Source organism: Asterias rubens, chromosome 4 (assembly GCF_902459465.1).
Source record: "Asterias rubens chromosome 4, eAstRub1.3, whole genome shotgun sequence".
NCBI classification, from domain to species: domain Eukaryota; kingdom Metazoa; phylum Echinodermata; class Asteroidea; order Forcipulatida; family Asteriidae; genus Asterias; species Asterias rubens.
In genome coordinates, this window is record NC_047065.1 from 12,741,660 (window position 1) to 12,759,504 (window position 17,845).

General features: G+C 40.3%; 1 protein-coding gene across 2 annotated transcripts; it reads left to right on the forward strand.

Annotated features, from left to right (window-relative positions):
• Nucleotides 1–1,691: 1,691 nt before the first annotated feature.
• LOC117289533 (syntaxin-16-like) lies at nucleotides 1,692–16,566 on the forward strand. Of its 2 annotated transcripts, none has more exons than XM_033770675.1 (9): nucleotides 1,692–1,894; nucleotides 5,135–5,226; nucleotides 7,179–7,231; nucleotides 7,675–7,781; nucleotides 9,223–9,385; nucleotides 10,997–11,109; nucleotides 12,957–13,100; nucleotides 13,930–14,010; nucleotides 15,272–16,566. In XM_033770675.1, exons 1-9 carry the CDS (start codon nucleotides 1,814–1,816, stop codon nucleotides 15,374–15,376), a joined length of 939 nt encoding a protein of 312 aa, XP_033626566.1. In that variant the 5' UTR covers nucleotides 1,692–1,813; the 3' UTR covers nucleotides 15,377–16,566. The 2 variants fall into 2 exon arrangements, with proteins under 2 accessions (XP_033626566.1, XP_033626567.1); XM_033770676.1 differs by lacking the exon at nucleotides 1,692–1,894 and adding an exon at nucleotides 1,901–1,987.
• The last annotated feature ends 1,279 nt before the right edge of the window (nucleotides 16,567–17,845 follow it).

Below are 17,845 nucleotides of genomic sequence, written 5' to 3' on the forward strand. Positions count from 1 at the left end.
TTTTTCTTCATTTTTTAAATATTTTGAATACAGGCCCAGGGCATATAACTGAATTTGAACGTCATTGAATGACAAAGTAAAATATATCATGAAAATTGTTGTTATTATGGATTTAAAGCTTTCTTCATTAGTAACCCTCAACTTGCCCCGGCATAGTAATTAGCCAGTGACATCTCGTAAAAAGTTGTAAGCCCATTGGCCCACCTGTCTCTAAAAACTAGTATACAAATTAGTCATCCGATTATCCAATCGAAGTAGACCTTTTGTTGGCGACTGTCCAATGGGATCGCTATGCACCGGTCACTGACATTGCATGTGTTCTTACCGTTGCATGTGTTGACAACTTAGAAAAGCATGTGTGCGTGTTTTTTTTTTAAGGCCAGAGATCTTTAACGTGGGTCGCCCTCTGGCATTGATTCTAGTGAAGCGAAACGTTTGTAACTGATAATTATCTGAACACTCACTGGATCCCTCCCTATCCATACAACAAGAGTGATAGCTTTTTAAAACATTATTTTCCACTAATTTATAGCAGACTCACAACCGTCCGTAGGAGATAAATTTTGGGTTGTGCGCCGTGTGAAAAGGGCTTTATACTGATTTTAACACTCATCTGAAAATGAAGTTCTCGTAGTTTTTATTATTGCATAATGACCAAGCCCGTCAAATAATTACAAAAATACATTTGCCATTGAATTTGATGTTTTCTGCACAATGTCAAACCATAGTCAAACCATGGAGGTAGAAGAAAAACCTCCACGGTCAAACGGGTTTAAGGCCCTATATTTTTTAACCACCAACCTCTTCCAGAATCACCTTCTGCAAAAAAAAACAAAAAACAGTCTGGCCTTATTTTTGCATGGGTGGTAGAAATTATTAATGTCAACCCCATCATGCGCACGGGTGTGATTTTTTTGTCCCTTCTGCTGATATATGACAGACTTGGGCCATTGACAGCCCAAATTATTTAATGTTGATTTCTACCTCCGTGGTTGAACAGATCTAGTGTCAGATGCAATGTGTTCGCCATGCAATTGTAATACTGTTCGCTCCGGACACTTTTGCATAAAATTATGCAATCGTGTCCGGGGCTATGCAAACACTGTACGGTGGACATGTACGTAGATGACTGGACATGTGCGCGCGCGTAAGCATGGCGTAAGGAAGCGAGCGTGAATGCACTGAACGTACGTATATGCAGCATGAATATTCACGTATTTTATGATTGCAGCGAATACCCAACGGCCGAAATTTTCCCATGTCATTCATGACAAGCACTTAGCTTGTAAACAAAATGGCGAACGTGTCCCGTCGACCAAGGGCGTTTAATTTACTGCAAGGACGGTTTTGCACGGGCGGCGGACACAACTGCATATGCAAATGTGTCCGAGCGGACACAACTGCATTATGCATCAGCGTCCGGGCGGACATGATTGATTGCATATGCAAAACAGTCCAGCAGACATTATTGCATATGCAATAATGTACTCCGGATAGTATTGCATAAGGACATAATTGCATGCGTGATGCGGCACCGCGGCCTCACTTGGCCGCGCTAATAATAAAATAATAAAAATGGGACTTACACAAGTCTAGTAAGTGTAATGTGTAAATTAAACTGTCTGGTATCCAGACTCTAGGTCGTGAAGAGAGATCACAGACAATTTAGACTGATACTTCCGAATTTTCGATCTTCGACAGCGAGCTGAAAATCTGCCACCTTTCGCCAGAATGTCTCCTAAGATTTAACCCCTTTCATTCCATAATAAAAGAAAAATATCTACACAAGGACAAGGAGAGTGTCTGCCGAACAATGGCGACCCGAAGTTTAACGGAAATCTTCATTTTGATGCGGAACAACGCCAGTCAAAGTCGGCACATCTTTTCCGAGAATGTGAGTATTCATCAGCCGGGTTCACACCGGGGAGGTCGTGGGGCCTGCAGCAGTGCAAGCAGGGTGGCTGTTTGTGCTGACGATGTGATGGTGGTAAGTCCGACATTGCTCTTTTCAAGCATCACACTCACTCCTGCCGCATGCACCTTTCTGTGTACAATTTAGACGTGTGGCGTGTTGTGTGGTGATTGAAATGCATGTGGACTTTCCTGACTACACTGACTACACTGTAATTGTCATTGTAATGTTGTATTTTGTATGTAACTTTGTGCAACCCGTTTGTTTCTTTTTTGATAATTTTGTTTTCATTAATTTGCCTGAACACAATTACCGGTTTCCTGGGTAGTGCAGGTTTAACTGTACATTGACATTGTACACTTACGTGTAGACCCTCCCGCCCCATGAACCCTTTTTCTTGCTCACAATTATCAATACTGATAATCCTTAAATGAATGTAGCAATGTCAGTAAATCTATATTATAAAAGTGCTTAAATCGCATGGGCGCCGCCATGTTGTTTTCACTTTAAGTGGTGCCCACACCCTGCTAAAATGATGCGTCCTGGGGTCAATTTCGGGGTACCCGTGGGTTGGGGATAATGTATTGTTTGTGATTGAGTGTAGGCTTCCTTTGTGATGTCACAGTCACAGCGCGACCGTCCAGTTACTTCGCGCATACATACAGTAAAGAACAATGCATGGGGGGGGGAGCTAGACACGATGACAGGACGTAGGCTGGGGGGGGGGGGTATTAGAGCACGTTGTGGGACAGGGAGAAGGAGTACGCAGTGTGGTACGTCTGTTTGAAGGGTGCGGGGGAATGGCAAAAAATGAAGGGAACATAGTCAAATGGCTGGGAAAATAATACGGAAAGGGGAAAAAGAAAAGGGGACTAATGATGACATTGGACAGGGAAAAATAAACTGGACAGAGAAAAAATACACAAAACGGAGAATTACCTGACTGGCGGGACCCGCGCAGAACGGGGAAACTTTTGGGCCGGAAAAAAGTGCAAAGAACAATTCACGGGCGGGATGTAGGAAAGGAAGTACGGGTTAGATTTAGGATGGGGACAGGAGGAAAGGGGCACAAAGTGGTATGTCTGTGTCGGCCCTAATGGGGGACGGGCGGGGGAACGGCAAAAATAAAATGACGGGGGAAAATGAACAGGGCTGGGGTAGGGATTGAAAAAATTAAAAGGGACTATCATGATATGGGACATGGGACAGGAAAATATTAAACTGAATGGGGGGATGAAGCCCATGAAACAGGAAAAGCCACAAACGGGACCCGCGCGTAACTGAAAAATATGAGTTATGGGCAAACAGTAGCAAGCAAAGAACAATGCCAATGCACGGGATCGCGGGGACGGGAGGCGCGCAGGCGTGGGTTCGATATAAGGGACGGGATAGGGAAGGGGCACACGGTGGGACAGGGAAGTGGGGAAAATGAACGGGGCTGGTGAGGGGAGAAAAAGAAAGGGGACTTTAAAATGATACAGAACAGGAAAGTAATAAACTGAACGGGAACAAAGTAAACGAAACGGGATATAAACCGGACTTAAAGAACCACTATCGCGACCCGCTGGAAACTGGAAAACACTGGATTGGATTGACAAATAATGCCGAAACGGAAAAAAACAGACCAGGGTTAGTGTACGATTTCACAAAGCACTAAGATTTGTCTTAACTTTGGATGGGTGATTTGTATTTTGACCCTGCCCAGCCACTTTAACCCTCCCCTGTACACAACGCAGCATTTTATACGTAGGGCTTTCTAGCGGTTATTGACTTAAAACTTTTGTTTGGCAGTGTGGGACTGTGATGTATATTTTGCCAACACTGAACATGCCCAGTGACTGTTTGTTTTTGGGACTTAATTTTGGGACCATGATGAATATCGGTCTGTATTATTATTATTATCCTTTTAAAAAGCCCATTGTGACTATGGGAGCCACAAATTAGAAAAAGAAAAGGCTATCATGGTTATACAATCCATTTAAATGTTAATAGTAAACTTTCAAATGAAGAAGAATTTGGTGGTAGGGGGGGGGGTGGATGAAAATAGCAGTACCAGGGATTTGCACACAGCTTTACGATTTTTTTAGTGGGAGCATTCGACTGAGCTTATGTACGCTAATGCAACAGTGTGGTAAAAAATCAATAAAATGAATTACTTTAGTCATTATTGTCGCCTAATCATGTGGATGCTAATTATTGAATGATTGTCATTCCTTGTCAAATCAACCAAGAATTTCCCTTGTGACCTCTCAGATTTTACCAACAAATTTATCAAAAAATTAATGCTTGCTCAGGCCTTTTAATTAGTCAGATACACGCTAATGAACTTTTAACTAATTAGCAATACAAGGTAACATTTTAGGAACGTATTTTAAAATTGTTGGTATGTGAGACTGATTTATGTAGTAGCACCTTAAAAGGGTTTACACTAAAAGGTGCTGCAGCACATTCACTATCCAATACCAGAAACATAAGGGCATGTCACTTGTCTTAGCTATAAGTGTATGGGTTTATTTTTATTTGCATTATACAACACACTAGGAACGCACATGACCTATGCTTATACATGTATGTCCCATCTGAAAGCTGAGGTCTCGAATTCAAGCATCTAAAAGCACACAAATTGTGCTACAAGGATGTTTTTTCTTCCATTATTCTCTCGCAAATTTTGACGACCAATCGAGCTCAAATTTTCACCGGTTTTGTATTTTAGGCAAATGTTGAGATAAACCAAGTGAGAAGTCTTTGACAATTACTAATAGTATCCAGTGCCTTTAAAGCAATGTATGAGGGATCAAAGTTGTCCCAAAGTGTTTGAATATTTGCAAGATTTGCGCAGTTAGTATCCATGGATTAAAACTTTAGTAAAATACTATGCTTTTATTCTTGTGAGAATGTGTCAGTCAGGTTACATGTAATAATGACTGTTGATAACTTTAAAAAACCAGTCTTCTCACTTGGTGTATCTCAACATATGCATAAAATAACTAACCTGTGAAAATTTGAGCTCAATTGGTCTTCGAAGTTGCGAGATAATAATGAAAGAAAAACAACCTTGTCACACGAAGTTGTGTGCTTCAGATGCTTGATTTTGAGACCTCAAAATCAAATTTGTGGAAAAATTACTCCTGTCTCGAAAACTACATTACTTCAGAGGGAGCCATTACTTCAAAGTGTCCACTACCTTTAAACTCACTTTTGTTCTGCTTGTGTGCTGTGCAGGTTCCAGACGACAGAATGGCATTGGTTTCCGGTCTGTCTAATGATCCAGATGCTGTCATTGGTGCTACCAAGATATCAATCCCTCCTGAATGGTTGGTGAAATAGAACATTAAATGTTCTTTAAGATCTCTCTTTGGTCGTGTTCGCATTGGGACTTTTGGGTATGGTAACTTACCGGCCTGGTAAGTTAACTTGCCTGGTTAGTTAACTTACCGGGCCGGTAAGTTAACAGCTGTTCGCACTTGGATTAATTTGTATGATCTGGTAACTTACCAGGGGCCTTTCTCAAACTTTGGCTTGGGCTCTCGCTCAGACTTGGGCTCCGCATGCTGCGTACACAACGGAAATGCAGCTATGCTTTTAACCTGAAATTTTCGGAGTAGCGCGTATTGCACGCGGTGGTCCGAACATCAGCAGACCTTTTAGAAATAAGTCACATGACAGTATTGTTAAGTTTTACCGGAGTGGCGCGTTCGCATTGGACTTCTTGTCCCTGTTAAGTTAACATTGTTAAGTTACCGGGGCTCCAATCGGCCTGTTAAGTTAACAGCGCCAAGGCGGTAAATTACCAGCCCGGTAAGTTACCTGCTATGCACTTGGACTTAATATCGGTAAGTTAACAATTTGCCGTGGTAGTTTAACCATTTTAAGTCCACTGCGAACACTGCTAGAGAATTGCCTCTTTGTTAAAAACCTTCTTACTGTGTCTGAACATTCAATATCGTCCTTATTTTAGTGTTGGTTAATGTTGTGAGTGCATCTCTACACAGTACATCCATGTATGTACAGGGGATACGGTAGTTTTATAAGGGCCATTGCAAAGAGTCTGCCTTGTTATTGGCTTACTGATAGTCACATGGTATGTTTGACCTTTTTTTAGAAAGCGCTATACCTGTAGGAACCACAATGTGCTGTACCCAGAGCAGCTAATTTAAAAATGTACTGTAGGCTACATGTACCTGAAGCAACCTGTGTTCTATACCCATAGCATCGGCAGCATCTTGTTACCAAGAAGTCTGGACTCAATACGGGGTGTTATAAAATAAATATTGACTGGGTTTTTTTCATGCTAATGGTTAAACCTACATCCATACAACTCTCTCGGTGATCCGTGGCGTGATCTATTTTTCCCAAGGATTTGCCTCGGGGAAAAATGAAATCTTAGTTTTAACCAAAGCGCTCAAAGCATAAATTTAGAGGTAGAGTTGTTCTTAGGGAACTGTCTTGCTTTATTCTACTGCCGAGGAGTAGATAATCGGAGGTTCGGGAGACTTCTCAGTTCTGAAAAGAACTGTCCTGCTTTTTAACTATTACCAGGGCGGATGGTATAGAAATTAGACTGGACTACTACTTTAGCTTATAGGATCGTAATTAACTGTACTGCCGCGGAGTCAGTTCTGACGATGACTAGAGCAAGCTAGTCGAAACGTTGAGACCAATTTCAGAACTGACTCCGTGGCAGTACAGTTAATTACGATCCTATAAGCTAAAGTAGTAGTCCAGTCTAATTTCTATACCATCCGCCCTGGTAATAGTTAAAAAGCAGGACAGTTCTTTTCAGAACTGAGAAGTCTCCCGAACCTCCGATTATCTCCTCCTCGGCAGTAGAATAAAGCAAGACAGTTCCCTAAGAACAACTCTACCTGGCAAGTAGATACACACATGGTGTTACCGCAAACCAAATATACATTGATACCTCACCATGCAATGCCTCAAATCCTATATTAACTTAAATGCATTTATAAAGCGCTTTAACACTGTTTCAAAGCGCTGTACAGTCAAGAAAAACATTAAAATGCATGATTAAAAAACATGAGAAAAATAGCGATATGTTTTTTTTAAAATACACAACAGTTAAAAAAGTAGCAAGAAATTAGTAAAAATATTGCAATACAAACAATCATATTACACAGAACTTGTGCTGAGGATCCATTTGAGGGGAACTGGAGATACTTTCTTTTGATATTTCTCCCTGTTATACCCGTGTTCTTATCCCATCTGACACGTGATGAAGACAGTTTCCTTACCTTCTTCTCCTTTGCAGGGTTGATGCAGTTGAAGAAATTTCATATGATACGACAAGAATACAGCAGAAAGGTGAGTACATGTATTCAAGTGCTGTTAAAGTTGAAATGATTCTGTCAAACCACAAGGAGTAAGACCGCAATCAGTGGTGGACTCCAGTCTCGAGTTCTGTTACTTACGGCAGGTTCAAATCCCGGCCTGGTCAGTTGTGAGATTTGTGGCCTTGAGCAAAACACTTTAACATATTTGCTTCTTTCCATCAAAGAGCACAATTGGACGAAAGCTAGGGAGTAACATGCAATGTACTGGCATCTTATCCAGGGGAATAGAATTATTTCTAGACGTTTAATGCCAATAAAACAGTATATAAACACTGGCACAATGAGCCATATTGGCTCGAGACAGACTTACATTACTGTTTTCAGCTGCTTTTGGCGTGAAGTTCTTCTACCTGTCCATAGCCACTCTATAAAACATATTGGGACTAATGCTTGTTTCTGGTTTTATGTTGACAGTTAAAGAGTTGGGCTTACTTCATGACAAGCATCTGACGAGACCAACGTTAGATGACAGTATGGAGGAGGAGCATGCCATTGAGATTGCAACACAAGAAATTACACAGGTATGTTCAGCCAGCAATGCCCCTAGACTATGTTGAGTGGTGTGGCAATTGATCTGATACGGGCCTGTATGCTTCGTTTACAAAAGGGCAAGGGCACCAAGGCATTTTTCTCCTTGGTAAAGGGCACCCTATGAGGAAATTTCTACTGGCGCATTGCAGGGGCACAAAGGCAATGACCAGGGGCATGGAGGCAATCACCTTCGTTGCCTCAGTGAAGTATCAGGCCTGCTGATATATACAGGATTGGCCCTTATCTTGTTCAGGGACCGGTTAGCCGGACCAGGGCCCAATTTCATAGAGCTGCTAAGCACAGAAATTTGGCTAGCATGAAATTTCTTACTTGATAAAAACAGGATTACCATCCAAATTTTAACGTGATTTTCAGGATGAGCAAACAACAGCTGGTTACCAGTAACAAGCAATATGCAACAAATGGAAATTTAGTCGATAATCCTGTTTTTATGAAGGAAGAAATTTCATGCTGAGCAAATTTTGGTGCTTAGCAGCTCTATGAAATTGGGCCCAGTTAGCTTGTCATTTCACTAGTCTGTCAGCTTTTTCACTGACCACTTGGAATGAATTGTGACAGGTCCTCAGGTGTTTTAAATGGCACTTGGCCAGCGAACCACTGTTATGTGAGAGCATTAATACCATCCAAAATGATGCAGCAAATATTATTGTTATACCTCGGTAACAAACTGTGAAGTTTGATTGGTCGAGAACCAATCATGTGACGCGCAACAAAAATGCATGTTACATGGCTCGATGGGGCGGGTAACATGAAAAGTGGTGTACATCACCTTGATCGTTCCCGGCGTTGGTCGATTTCCAGCGCTGTGTATGAAACAACCGCGGGTTCGAGGGAATTACTTCTTGCTCGTCCGCTTATTAAACAATGAATAGTCCGTCGTAATAATGTTTGAAGATGACAACAGAACTTCGAGAAGAGGAATAACAATTATACAAAGGTATAACAAAACAATTGTTGCACTCTGTGACTGGGGTCCATGGGTTGTGTACAACGCAATGGACCCCATCACATCGTGCAACAATTGTATATAGTCTGGAACTAGACATGGCCAGATTGTTTATGATATTTTTTAATAGCACTCTTCTAGACCAGACTAAAAACAACAAGAATAGACTGGATTAGATCAGAAAAGAGTGGATCAAACCAGATAAAACTAGACTGGACTAGTTTCCAATAGCGCTCTGCTAGACCAGATTGGACAAGTTTATACTGGACACCACAATATAAACCAGATTAGATCATATTAGACTGAATCAAGCTAGTTAAAACTAGACAAGACAATATTGTTTTTGATAGTTGTCATATTGCACCATTTACTGGTCTCGACCACTCAGTTCAAACCAGATTGAACTGGACTAGACCAGATACGGTCAGAATTTCACCCGTATTTCATTTACCCTCTTTCCCCAGATGTTCCACAGATGTCAAAGGGCCATTCAGGCGATTGGAGGGAAGAGCAGGTACGCCTCAGGACAGGAGCAGAAGGTCACTAAGAACATCATGTCTTCGTTAGCGGGGAGGTTACAAGAGCTCTCCATCAACTTCAGAAAATCCCAGTCAAACTATCTAAAACGTAAGGGCATGTGTCATAGGGACATATGTCCCCCCAGAGATTCTGTTTCCCATATAATAATAATAATAATATATTTGGGGGGCTAATCATCCTTTCTCGCAGCTAAGAGCTGAATTGCGAAGGAAGCGGCTACAACGTGTTGCTGGCATGCAAGGGCGCCTTTGGCTGCCAGCCACATCAACCCATTATGACCACGGAGCGCAGCCAAAGATCGAAAGTGTTTAAACAAAATTCCTGAGTGAGGAAAACCGGATGGTCAGGAAAACCCTCAAGGCACAGCAGAGAACCAACGCACAACTCAACTCACATATGGCCCTGGCCGGGAATCGAACCAGGGTCACCTTGGTGAGAGGCGAGCGCTTTACGCACAAGCCAACCATTAATGGGAAATTAACATAGGATGAAGGAGTAGAATTCCAAAGAGGGTGCTATCAGAAGAAGTTTGTACACAGTTCGCCATGTGGGGGGACAGAATCTATTGGAGAACAGAATTTCCTGCCACACCGGCACTCGTGTCATGAGGATGCCTGATTTGACCATAATTTTGAGACATTTATTTGTTGCCATCATTGACAGTCATCGTTAAAAGTAGGGTCATAGATTGGTAAATAATACTCACAAAATTAATGACCATATCAAACATACTGAGTGAGAAGCACTGCAGCTGTTGATGGTATAAACTATTTTTGAGCAAGGAATCCTTTCAAATTTATATAGTTTGGAAAAATGTTCACCATAAAAACATTTGAATCTGAGAAATGATTCATGCATGAATAGGTTCTCAGATTGTTTTGGGTTTTTAGGTGTCCGTTCCCAGTTGCTGCATGGATTTAAACATCCATATAAAAAAAACAGTGACCGATTATTTTTTATGTTTTCTCAGCAAGAAGACACTGAATTCAGCTGAGTGACACTTTCACACTTTCACAATTTTCAAATTCTAGCACTGAGGATACTGTTCCCACATGCTCCTTGGAATCTATGGGTGCGTTTGTTTAGCTTCCCTGGGTCGACCCCTTCGTGTGGCGTTTTTTCTTTCCAGGACGAACGTGTGCAGATAATTACTCACGTCCTGGAAAAAAAACACGCCACACACCGGGGTAGACCCAGGGCAGCTAAACGAACGCACCCTATAACTCCAGAGGTTACTAAAAGGCTGAAACATGCTGCCTGAAATTTTGGCTGTTGTTTCAGACCTTTTTTGTCAGCAATTAAAGGCAGTGGACACTATTGGTATTTACTCAAAATTGTTATTAGCATAAAACCTTACTTGGTAAAGAGTAATGGGGAGAGGTTGGTAGTATAAAACATGGTGAGAAACGGCTCCCTCTGAAGTAACGTAGTTTTGCGAGAAAGAAGTAATTTTCCACGAGTTGATTTCGAGACCTCAGATTGTGAGGTCTCGTAATCAAGCATTTGAAAGCACTTCGTGTGACAAGCGTGTTTTTTCCTTCATTACTAACTGTGACGACCAATAGTGAAAAGACTGGTCTTTGACAATAACCAATAGTGTCAAGTGTCTTTAATCTCACTTCTGGGATGGAATAACTTTGAGAATCTTAGTGTTTGGATTTATGTGAAGTAACATTTGAGTGTTCTGACTGTCCTCAGGAATGAAGAGTCGAGAAGAAAGATCAAAGCATTTCTTTGATACGAATCTTTCTCCGGGCAGTGCAATCATGACAGAAGAGGACATCATAGAAGATGACTTGCTTTACGACAGGGTGAGTTTCATTGGTTGTCAGTCTCCCCCCTCCCCCCTCTCTCCTTTGTTGACTATAACCTTTACTCTCAAGCCCATACCTCCTCTCCTATGTCACTCAACACCAAAGCTTTTTCAAGTCCCCACGCTTTGTCACAAGTAACTCTGTTTTTCGACATTCGCCCCAAGTTTTTGATCAAAAGTATCACTTCAGACAGAAGTTAAGATCTAGCAGAATGCTACTTAACCTTTCAACCACTGGGTGTAATTTCTCTTTATACAGCTTATTATTTAACAGGAAATGGTTCAAAGTTAGCACCTGAGCTATCCTTCGTAAATATTAAAATTGTGCAAGGAAAAAGCTTTCGCTTATACATAAATGCCACACCGCGTGAATTTTTAAAATGGCCCAACAGTGCAACGTTTTTTTTTTCTCTGATTACTCAAATTTGACCATTGTTTTGGTGGAGAACTTTGGACTTGAATTTTCCAGCATGTCCTCTGTTAAAAACCAAATTCTCTTAGACCCACAGGGGTTGGAATGGCATGAGAAAGAGTGTGAGAACCCGGTCTTCAATGCGTAGTAATGACCGTGTTGGTGGCTGGCTGCTGGTAATGGACCAAGTCGCATTTCCCGCACAAGCACAGAACATTGGGTCGTATGAATAAAAAAAGTATTTACTGACAAGTACTAGCAAAAAGTAAAAGCATAAACTTCCAAGTAGAAGCATTCAGTAAAAGCATCCTCTAAATTCCGTATGAATAAACCTATTCTTTTACTGCAAAGTATTCACTTAATGCTTTGGAGTAAATACTTCTGATATACCATGGCTGAATGGCTCTTAACAAAAGGTTTCCTTTGTATTACGACTCCCATTCACATCTACGTACGCGCTCACACACACACAGCCAAAGCAGCATTTGATTTAACAGAAACATAGAAATCTTCAAGTCAGAAATGAGGTTTTTATTCTGACCACATTTTGATGTGGACGACTCATGGACACACAGAATCAAAACGTTTTTGTTAAGCTTTTGAAACTTGGAGTGGAGCATGACAGCGCTGTATAGAGAAGATGATGAGCATAGCTATTTAATTTAAACTTAAAAGTTTTAATAATAACACGAACAACATTCTATTGAAATGCATTTAATTGTTTAAAAAATTACTTCTTCTGATTTTATGAACAATAAGCCTTAATGATCGAGGCATTCATTTCTGAGTTGAAAAAATTCTTTATATCTTTTTAAAAAGCTTACTGTAATGATACAAAACGTTTTTTTACAAACGGTTTTATTTTATTCTCGGCATATATAAACAAGTTTGATTAAAAGCAAGTTGAGTTAGTGCGTATTGTTTCTGTTTAATATTTCAGTGATGTCTTTCCTTTGGGCTAAAACATTTATCCTGTGAGGAACATTCATAAACACTGTCATTTCTTCGGACGAGCCTTTTACTTCTGCGCCCAAGGTAGCTCTGGAGCTACCTTGAAAAATCACTGGTACTTACTTGCATGTTGTAGTATATTCTCTGTTTTATTCATATGGAAGTAAGTAAGTGCTAAAATTAAAAGAATTTACTTTTTGGTAAAAGTAGATACTTTTAGCATTTTAGTAAATACTTTTAAGTAACCGTTTTTACTTCCTTTTATTCATATGGATGGTAGTAAATACTTGAAATTTTCAAGTAAAAGTAAGTACTACTTTTTATTCATACGACCCATTGAGCCTTTAAACAAATATATGCTGGTTTAGGGGCTATTCATTCACTAGAATGGTCTCATTAACCAATTAGAGTGCACAAACTCTCTGAGGTACTTATTAGTGATAATAATTGTGCGTTTGTTTTTTTTCTGAATACTTTGCCAGGGTTTTACAGATACACAGATGCAGATGGTGGAAGACAACAACACAGTGGTTGAACAACGAGAGAAAGAAATCACACACATCGTTCAATCCATCGTTGACCTGAACGAGATTTTCCGAGATTTAGCATCTATGGTGGTAGAGCAGGTACATGTAATATAAGGTTCCTCCATGCACTGGCTAGCCTATCTTACTGAAACGCCCCAATACACGCAATTTACAGGCCGATACGCAATGAATTTTGTAAATAACTCAATCTGTTTAATTTGTTACAGCAATTTAACATGCTCAAGATCGCATATCAAAGCTCATAAAGCCAATCAAAAACATGAAGTAGAAAACATTTTAAGGGCCTCATTTCAATAGGAGAATTTTGAATGCTAGGTGGCACCAGGTAAATGTCCATTGGTAACCGAGTTCTGATCATGCGCACATTACCGAGAACAATGGTTTTTACCTGGTAAGTCTGCTGCCACCAAGTGTCCTGAAAGTCCCCTGTTAGCCTTTGATGATTATTCCTCTTCTCAAAGTTCTGTTGTCAAGGAACTCAATAGAAGCAGGGGGATCTCATGCTAACGCCAAGCTTACATGTATTTCACAGACTAGCAGGAAAATTATGCAAGTGAATGTGCATGTGTAGTCCACTTTACTTGGCTTTCTTCACTTACACAGCTAGCACAGAAATATTCACGTGCCCTGTAAGCCAGGAATGGTGATCGCAAGCCGAAAATGTGACCTACCAACTTAAATTAGGCTCGGACATGTGCATGGTCCCCACAATCATCTGATAGCGCCCTCTTATGACTTATTAAGGTAATGTCATGGTTTGATCACTTCTACTGCGTTTGTATTGCTTGTTTAAACATGGCCACCTGATCTCCTCTCGACTTATCAGGATGATTATATTGTCCCAGGTATTTATAAAGGAATGATAGATGAAGGTTTAACAGTTCAACTTGTTGTTCTTTTTCTGCAGGGTACAGTTCTTGACAGAATAGATTACAACGTTGACAAAACAGCAACGAAGGTCGAGCAAGGTCTAAAACAACTCCAAAAGGTAAGCTTTGATGATTTCTTTCATGAAACAGAATCACTTATCTGGTACAACATTTGTTAGCCACACCAAAAAGTAGCACACTTGTAGATTTACAAGTGACATTTCACAATCAAAGAAAATCAAATCTGAAGTTGAACCTTTCAGTTGGTTTTCGATGAGTGTTACTTTAAGTATTGTTTGAAGCTTTGCATGGTGTTGAGACATAAGAAGAAACTATAAATAAATAGTTATCTTGCGGGTACAACCATGTGTAAAGCCCGATTCATACTTCCTGCGATTGCGAATGCGAAGCGAATGTTGACGTCACAAATTTGCAAGGAATAATTTGCAGCAGTTGCCCTCTGCTCAACTCACTTGCGAATATTGCTGCGAAAGGATGGTTGTGACGTCAAACTCACGTCAAATTCGCTTCGCATTTGCATTCGCATGAAGTATGAACCGGGCTTAAATCTCTTAGGGTGAGTGGTGGCTCTGAAAAGAGCCTGTTGGGTCTCGACGTTTCGAACAGTAACCTCTGCTCGTCTTCAGGAGTGTTACTTTGTGATTCCGAAGGAACACAAAATAGACCAATTACAACACCATAATAGATATGGAAAAAGATAACAATGCACTTACACCTGCGCAATCTGAGTGGTACTTGTTGGAAGGTTTTTTTTTCTCATTTTGAGCAGAGCGCAAGCCTTATAATACATAAAATGTGACCAACTCTGTGAACATGAGTCAGATGTCGCCCAATAATGCATTATTAAGTTATGGACAGTTTAATGTAGAAAATAAAAAAAAATAAATCATTTTTTTTTTTACTTTTTAAGATCTGCATGGTTTAACCTTTAGAACACTTACTTTTAGGCAGTAAAGCAATTTTTTTTATCATACTTATGTCTGGATTGTATCCTTTTGCGCGAAATGGTAGTTTAAAACATCAGTCACTTTACTTGTAATTCGTTTTTCAGAAAAAATTATGTATTTGCTAATTTTAAATGGTAGTAACTCAGCGACCTGATACACCCCAAAGCTTAGACACATACAAAATTACTGCTGTTGGTGCTGTTGTTTCCAGCCATGCATATAACTCGATCCTTGAAATTGTAAACCTCTGACTCATTTTCACGTAGCAGGTCACAAATACGGTCCAGCAAACTGAAATTTGTTTTCACCATATAATGCTTTTGGTGACAATAGTAATCATTACTTTGAACTGAACTGCGTGATCAATTGAATCTACTACATGTATTGCTCCACTTTGTTTCAATCTTTGCAGGCGGAGAAGTACCAGAAGAAGAATCGCAAGATGTTCATCATCATGATCTTGTCGGTGATTCTAATCGTTCTCATCATCATCCTCATTGCCACCAAGTTCAGATGATATTTGCTTTCCCACCTACCATCGTCAAAAAACCATGGAGGACAAGAAATACGTCTTGCCATTATAAACTCTGTGTAGAAAAGCACAACTTCCAACCTTGATATGATGATGATGTTTAAAAGTGATGAACAATGCTGCAAAGGTGCCCCAAATATCTGGACATGTTTACTGTCAATGACTATCAATGGCTGTCAATAACTTTCAGTGCTGACATCAAAATATTGACATCAAAACATTGAATGCTAGCAATCTTCTAAATTTATTTGAGATGTGCTAATGTCATCCCTGCTTGTATCGTCGTCCAGAGTATTCCCTCATTTTTCTGACCTTGGTGAACGTACCACCGTTTCTTGCAGTACACTGCCACAAAGTATCACAAAGTATCATACTATCCTGGAGGCAAGCATTGGGTGCATGCGAATCTTGTATACTGTGGACTTGGTCTCCACCGTCTCCTGTGGTATTTTGTGGCATGAGGTAGTTGGGTAGGAGAGTAGGCAGAAAGTACTAATAAAATGACTTCAGTGGTAAATCTCTAGTACTTTGCCGCCCTTCTTGGTGTCATGATGCTTCTGGTCGCTTTGTATCTGACCATGATAGTGTCACCATGATAACCTGTATGCCATGATTCCAATGGTTTGATCATGTACAATAAAGTAGGAGGGAACCAGGCAGTGTAGCAGAAAGCACTGGATACACCAGATGAGCTCCAAACAACAACAATAGAGGGCGCTGTGCTTTTATGTTTAAACACGTCAGTCAGCATTGCAAAAAAAAAAACATACGGACACAGCTCTGTGTTGCAGTTACTCTCTGGACATTCCAGTGTTCTGAACACTTAGGGAAAAATCTCATTTTTAAAACTGAAAAAACACTGTTTGGACATGTGTAGGTCCACATAGTGTTTGAAGGCCCTTTGTATTGTGGACCTCTTTCGTGCTCAAGTCAACACTTCGAATGTAGCGTTTAAAACACACGGTCTTGTGATATTGCTAGTCGTCAGTCATCCAGATGCTTGCAACGCAACTCCTTAAATGACGTGCATTGATGAGGGACGAATCCACTCTTCTGTTGGAGAATCAGTTGCGACGGAGACAGGTATGTTCACCTCCAGCTCATCATTATGCATGGCTCACCTCTCATGCTCTGTCACCACTCATCTAAGAACCGGTAATGCGGGAAACACTAAAGAAAATCAATTTCATGGATCTGCTTACCATAAGCAAAGCATCACAATTTGCGTCAAGCGTATTTCATGGGTAAGCAGATAATGTTTGCTTGTGAGCAGGGGTATTTCCACATTACGAGGCATTCTTTGCTCACACGGCTAGCGCAGAAATGTGGGCTTGCACAGTAAGTGGGAGGAAAAAAAAGAGAGAGCGTAAGCGCAGAGTTTTATGTAAGCAGAGCCATGAAATTGGGCCCAGGTGTTGTAATGAAGCCATAAAATAAACCCAAAACTATCAGCACTTCATATGGAAAACAAGTAAACGTGGCTTCATATTTTATGCAGCTTTTGCAAATTTAACATGGTTTGAGGATGAACAGTCAACATTTGCCCCAAGAGGTATTGGATGTCGACATACTTGTTCCAAAGGGGAACTACATGTAGAGGGAGCCAGTTTGTCCACTTCCTTAAGGTACGCGCAAGTCTCGCTCGTACTCAATCTTAATTATTTGGGAGCATTTTGGTCTAACGAGTGAAGGAACCAAACTTGCACACTATACTGGACCCCCATTTTTTAATACGTACGAGACTTGCACGGTTTAAACTGATGGGAGTTAATATTCTTTTGTCGACCTGATATAAATCGAGTTATATTTGCCGGCCCATTTTTCATATTCAACCTAATGTTGCAACCATTCCAATTAATCAAGTTAGGCGCTTCATGATTCAAGTCTAGTATCCCAGGTTCCTATTGCATTTTGTCATGTAATGTACACAGAACGCCTTGATGCATATAATAACCATGGGCCAATTTCATAGAGCTGCTTAAGCAACAAATTTGATTAAGCGCGAAAATAGCTCGCTTATTTTACATGTTATTGGCCAAAATGTCATGCCATATACATTGCTTGGGACTGGTATTTAGCTGTTGTTTACTTAGCATAACAATTGAGTGGAGTCGTGGCCGGTAATCTGATTTTACTAAGCAATGATTTATTTGCTTAAGCAAAATTTTGCGCTTAAGCAGCTCTATGAAATTGGGCCCATGTCAGTAGCTGTTTCAGTGTAGTAGATCACCCTTTACTCTATGAATTTACCAATTGAAAATTATTGTCTGATTTACACGTATATAAAGCAAATTAATATATTCTATCCAATATGCAATTATTTGTCAATTTGTTGCGATTTCTCAGGGTAAATCCTTAAATGTTTTTAATAACCCTTGAGTGTTTTTACTAATGAATAAACAAATCTGTAGGTTTTGGGAGGACGTAATGTCAATTATCAAGTTGTGATCTTGT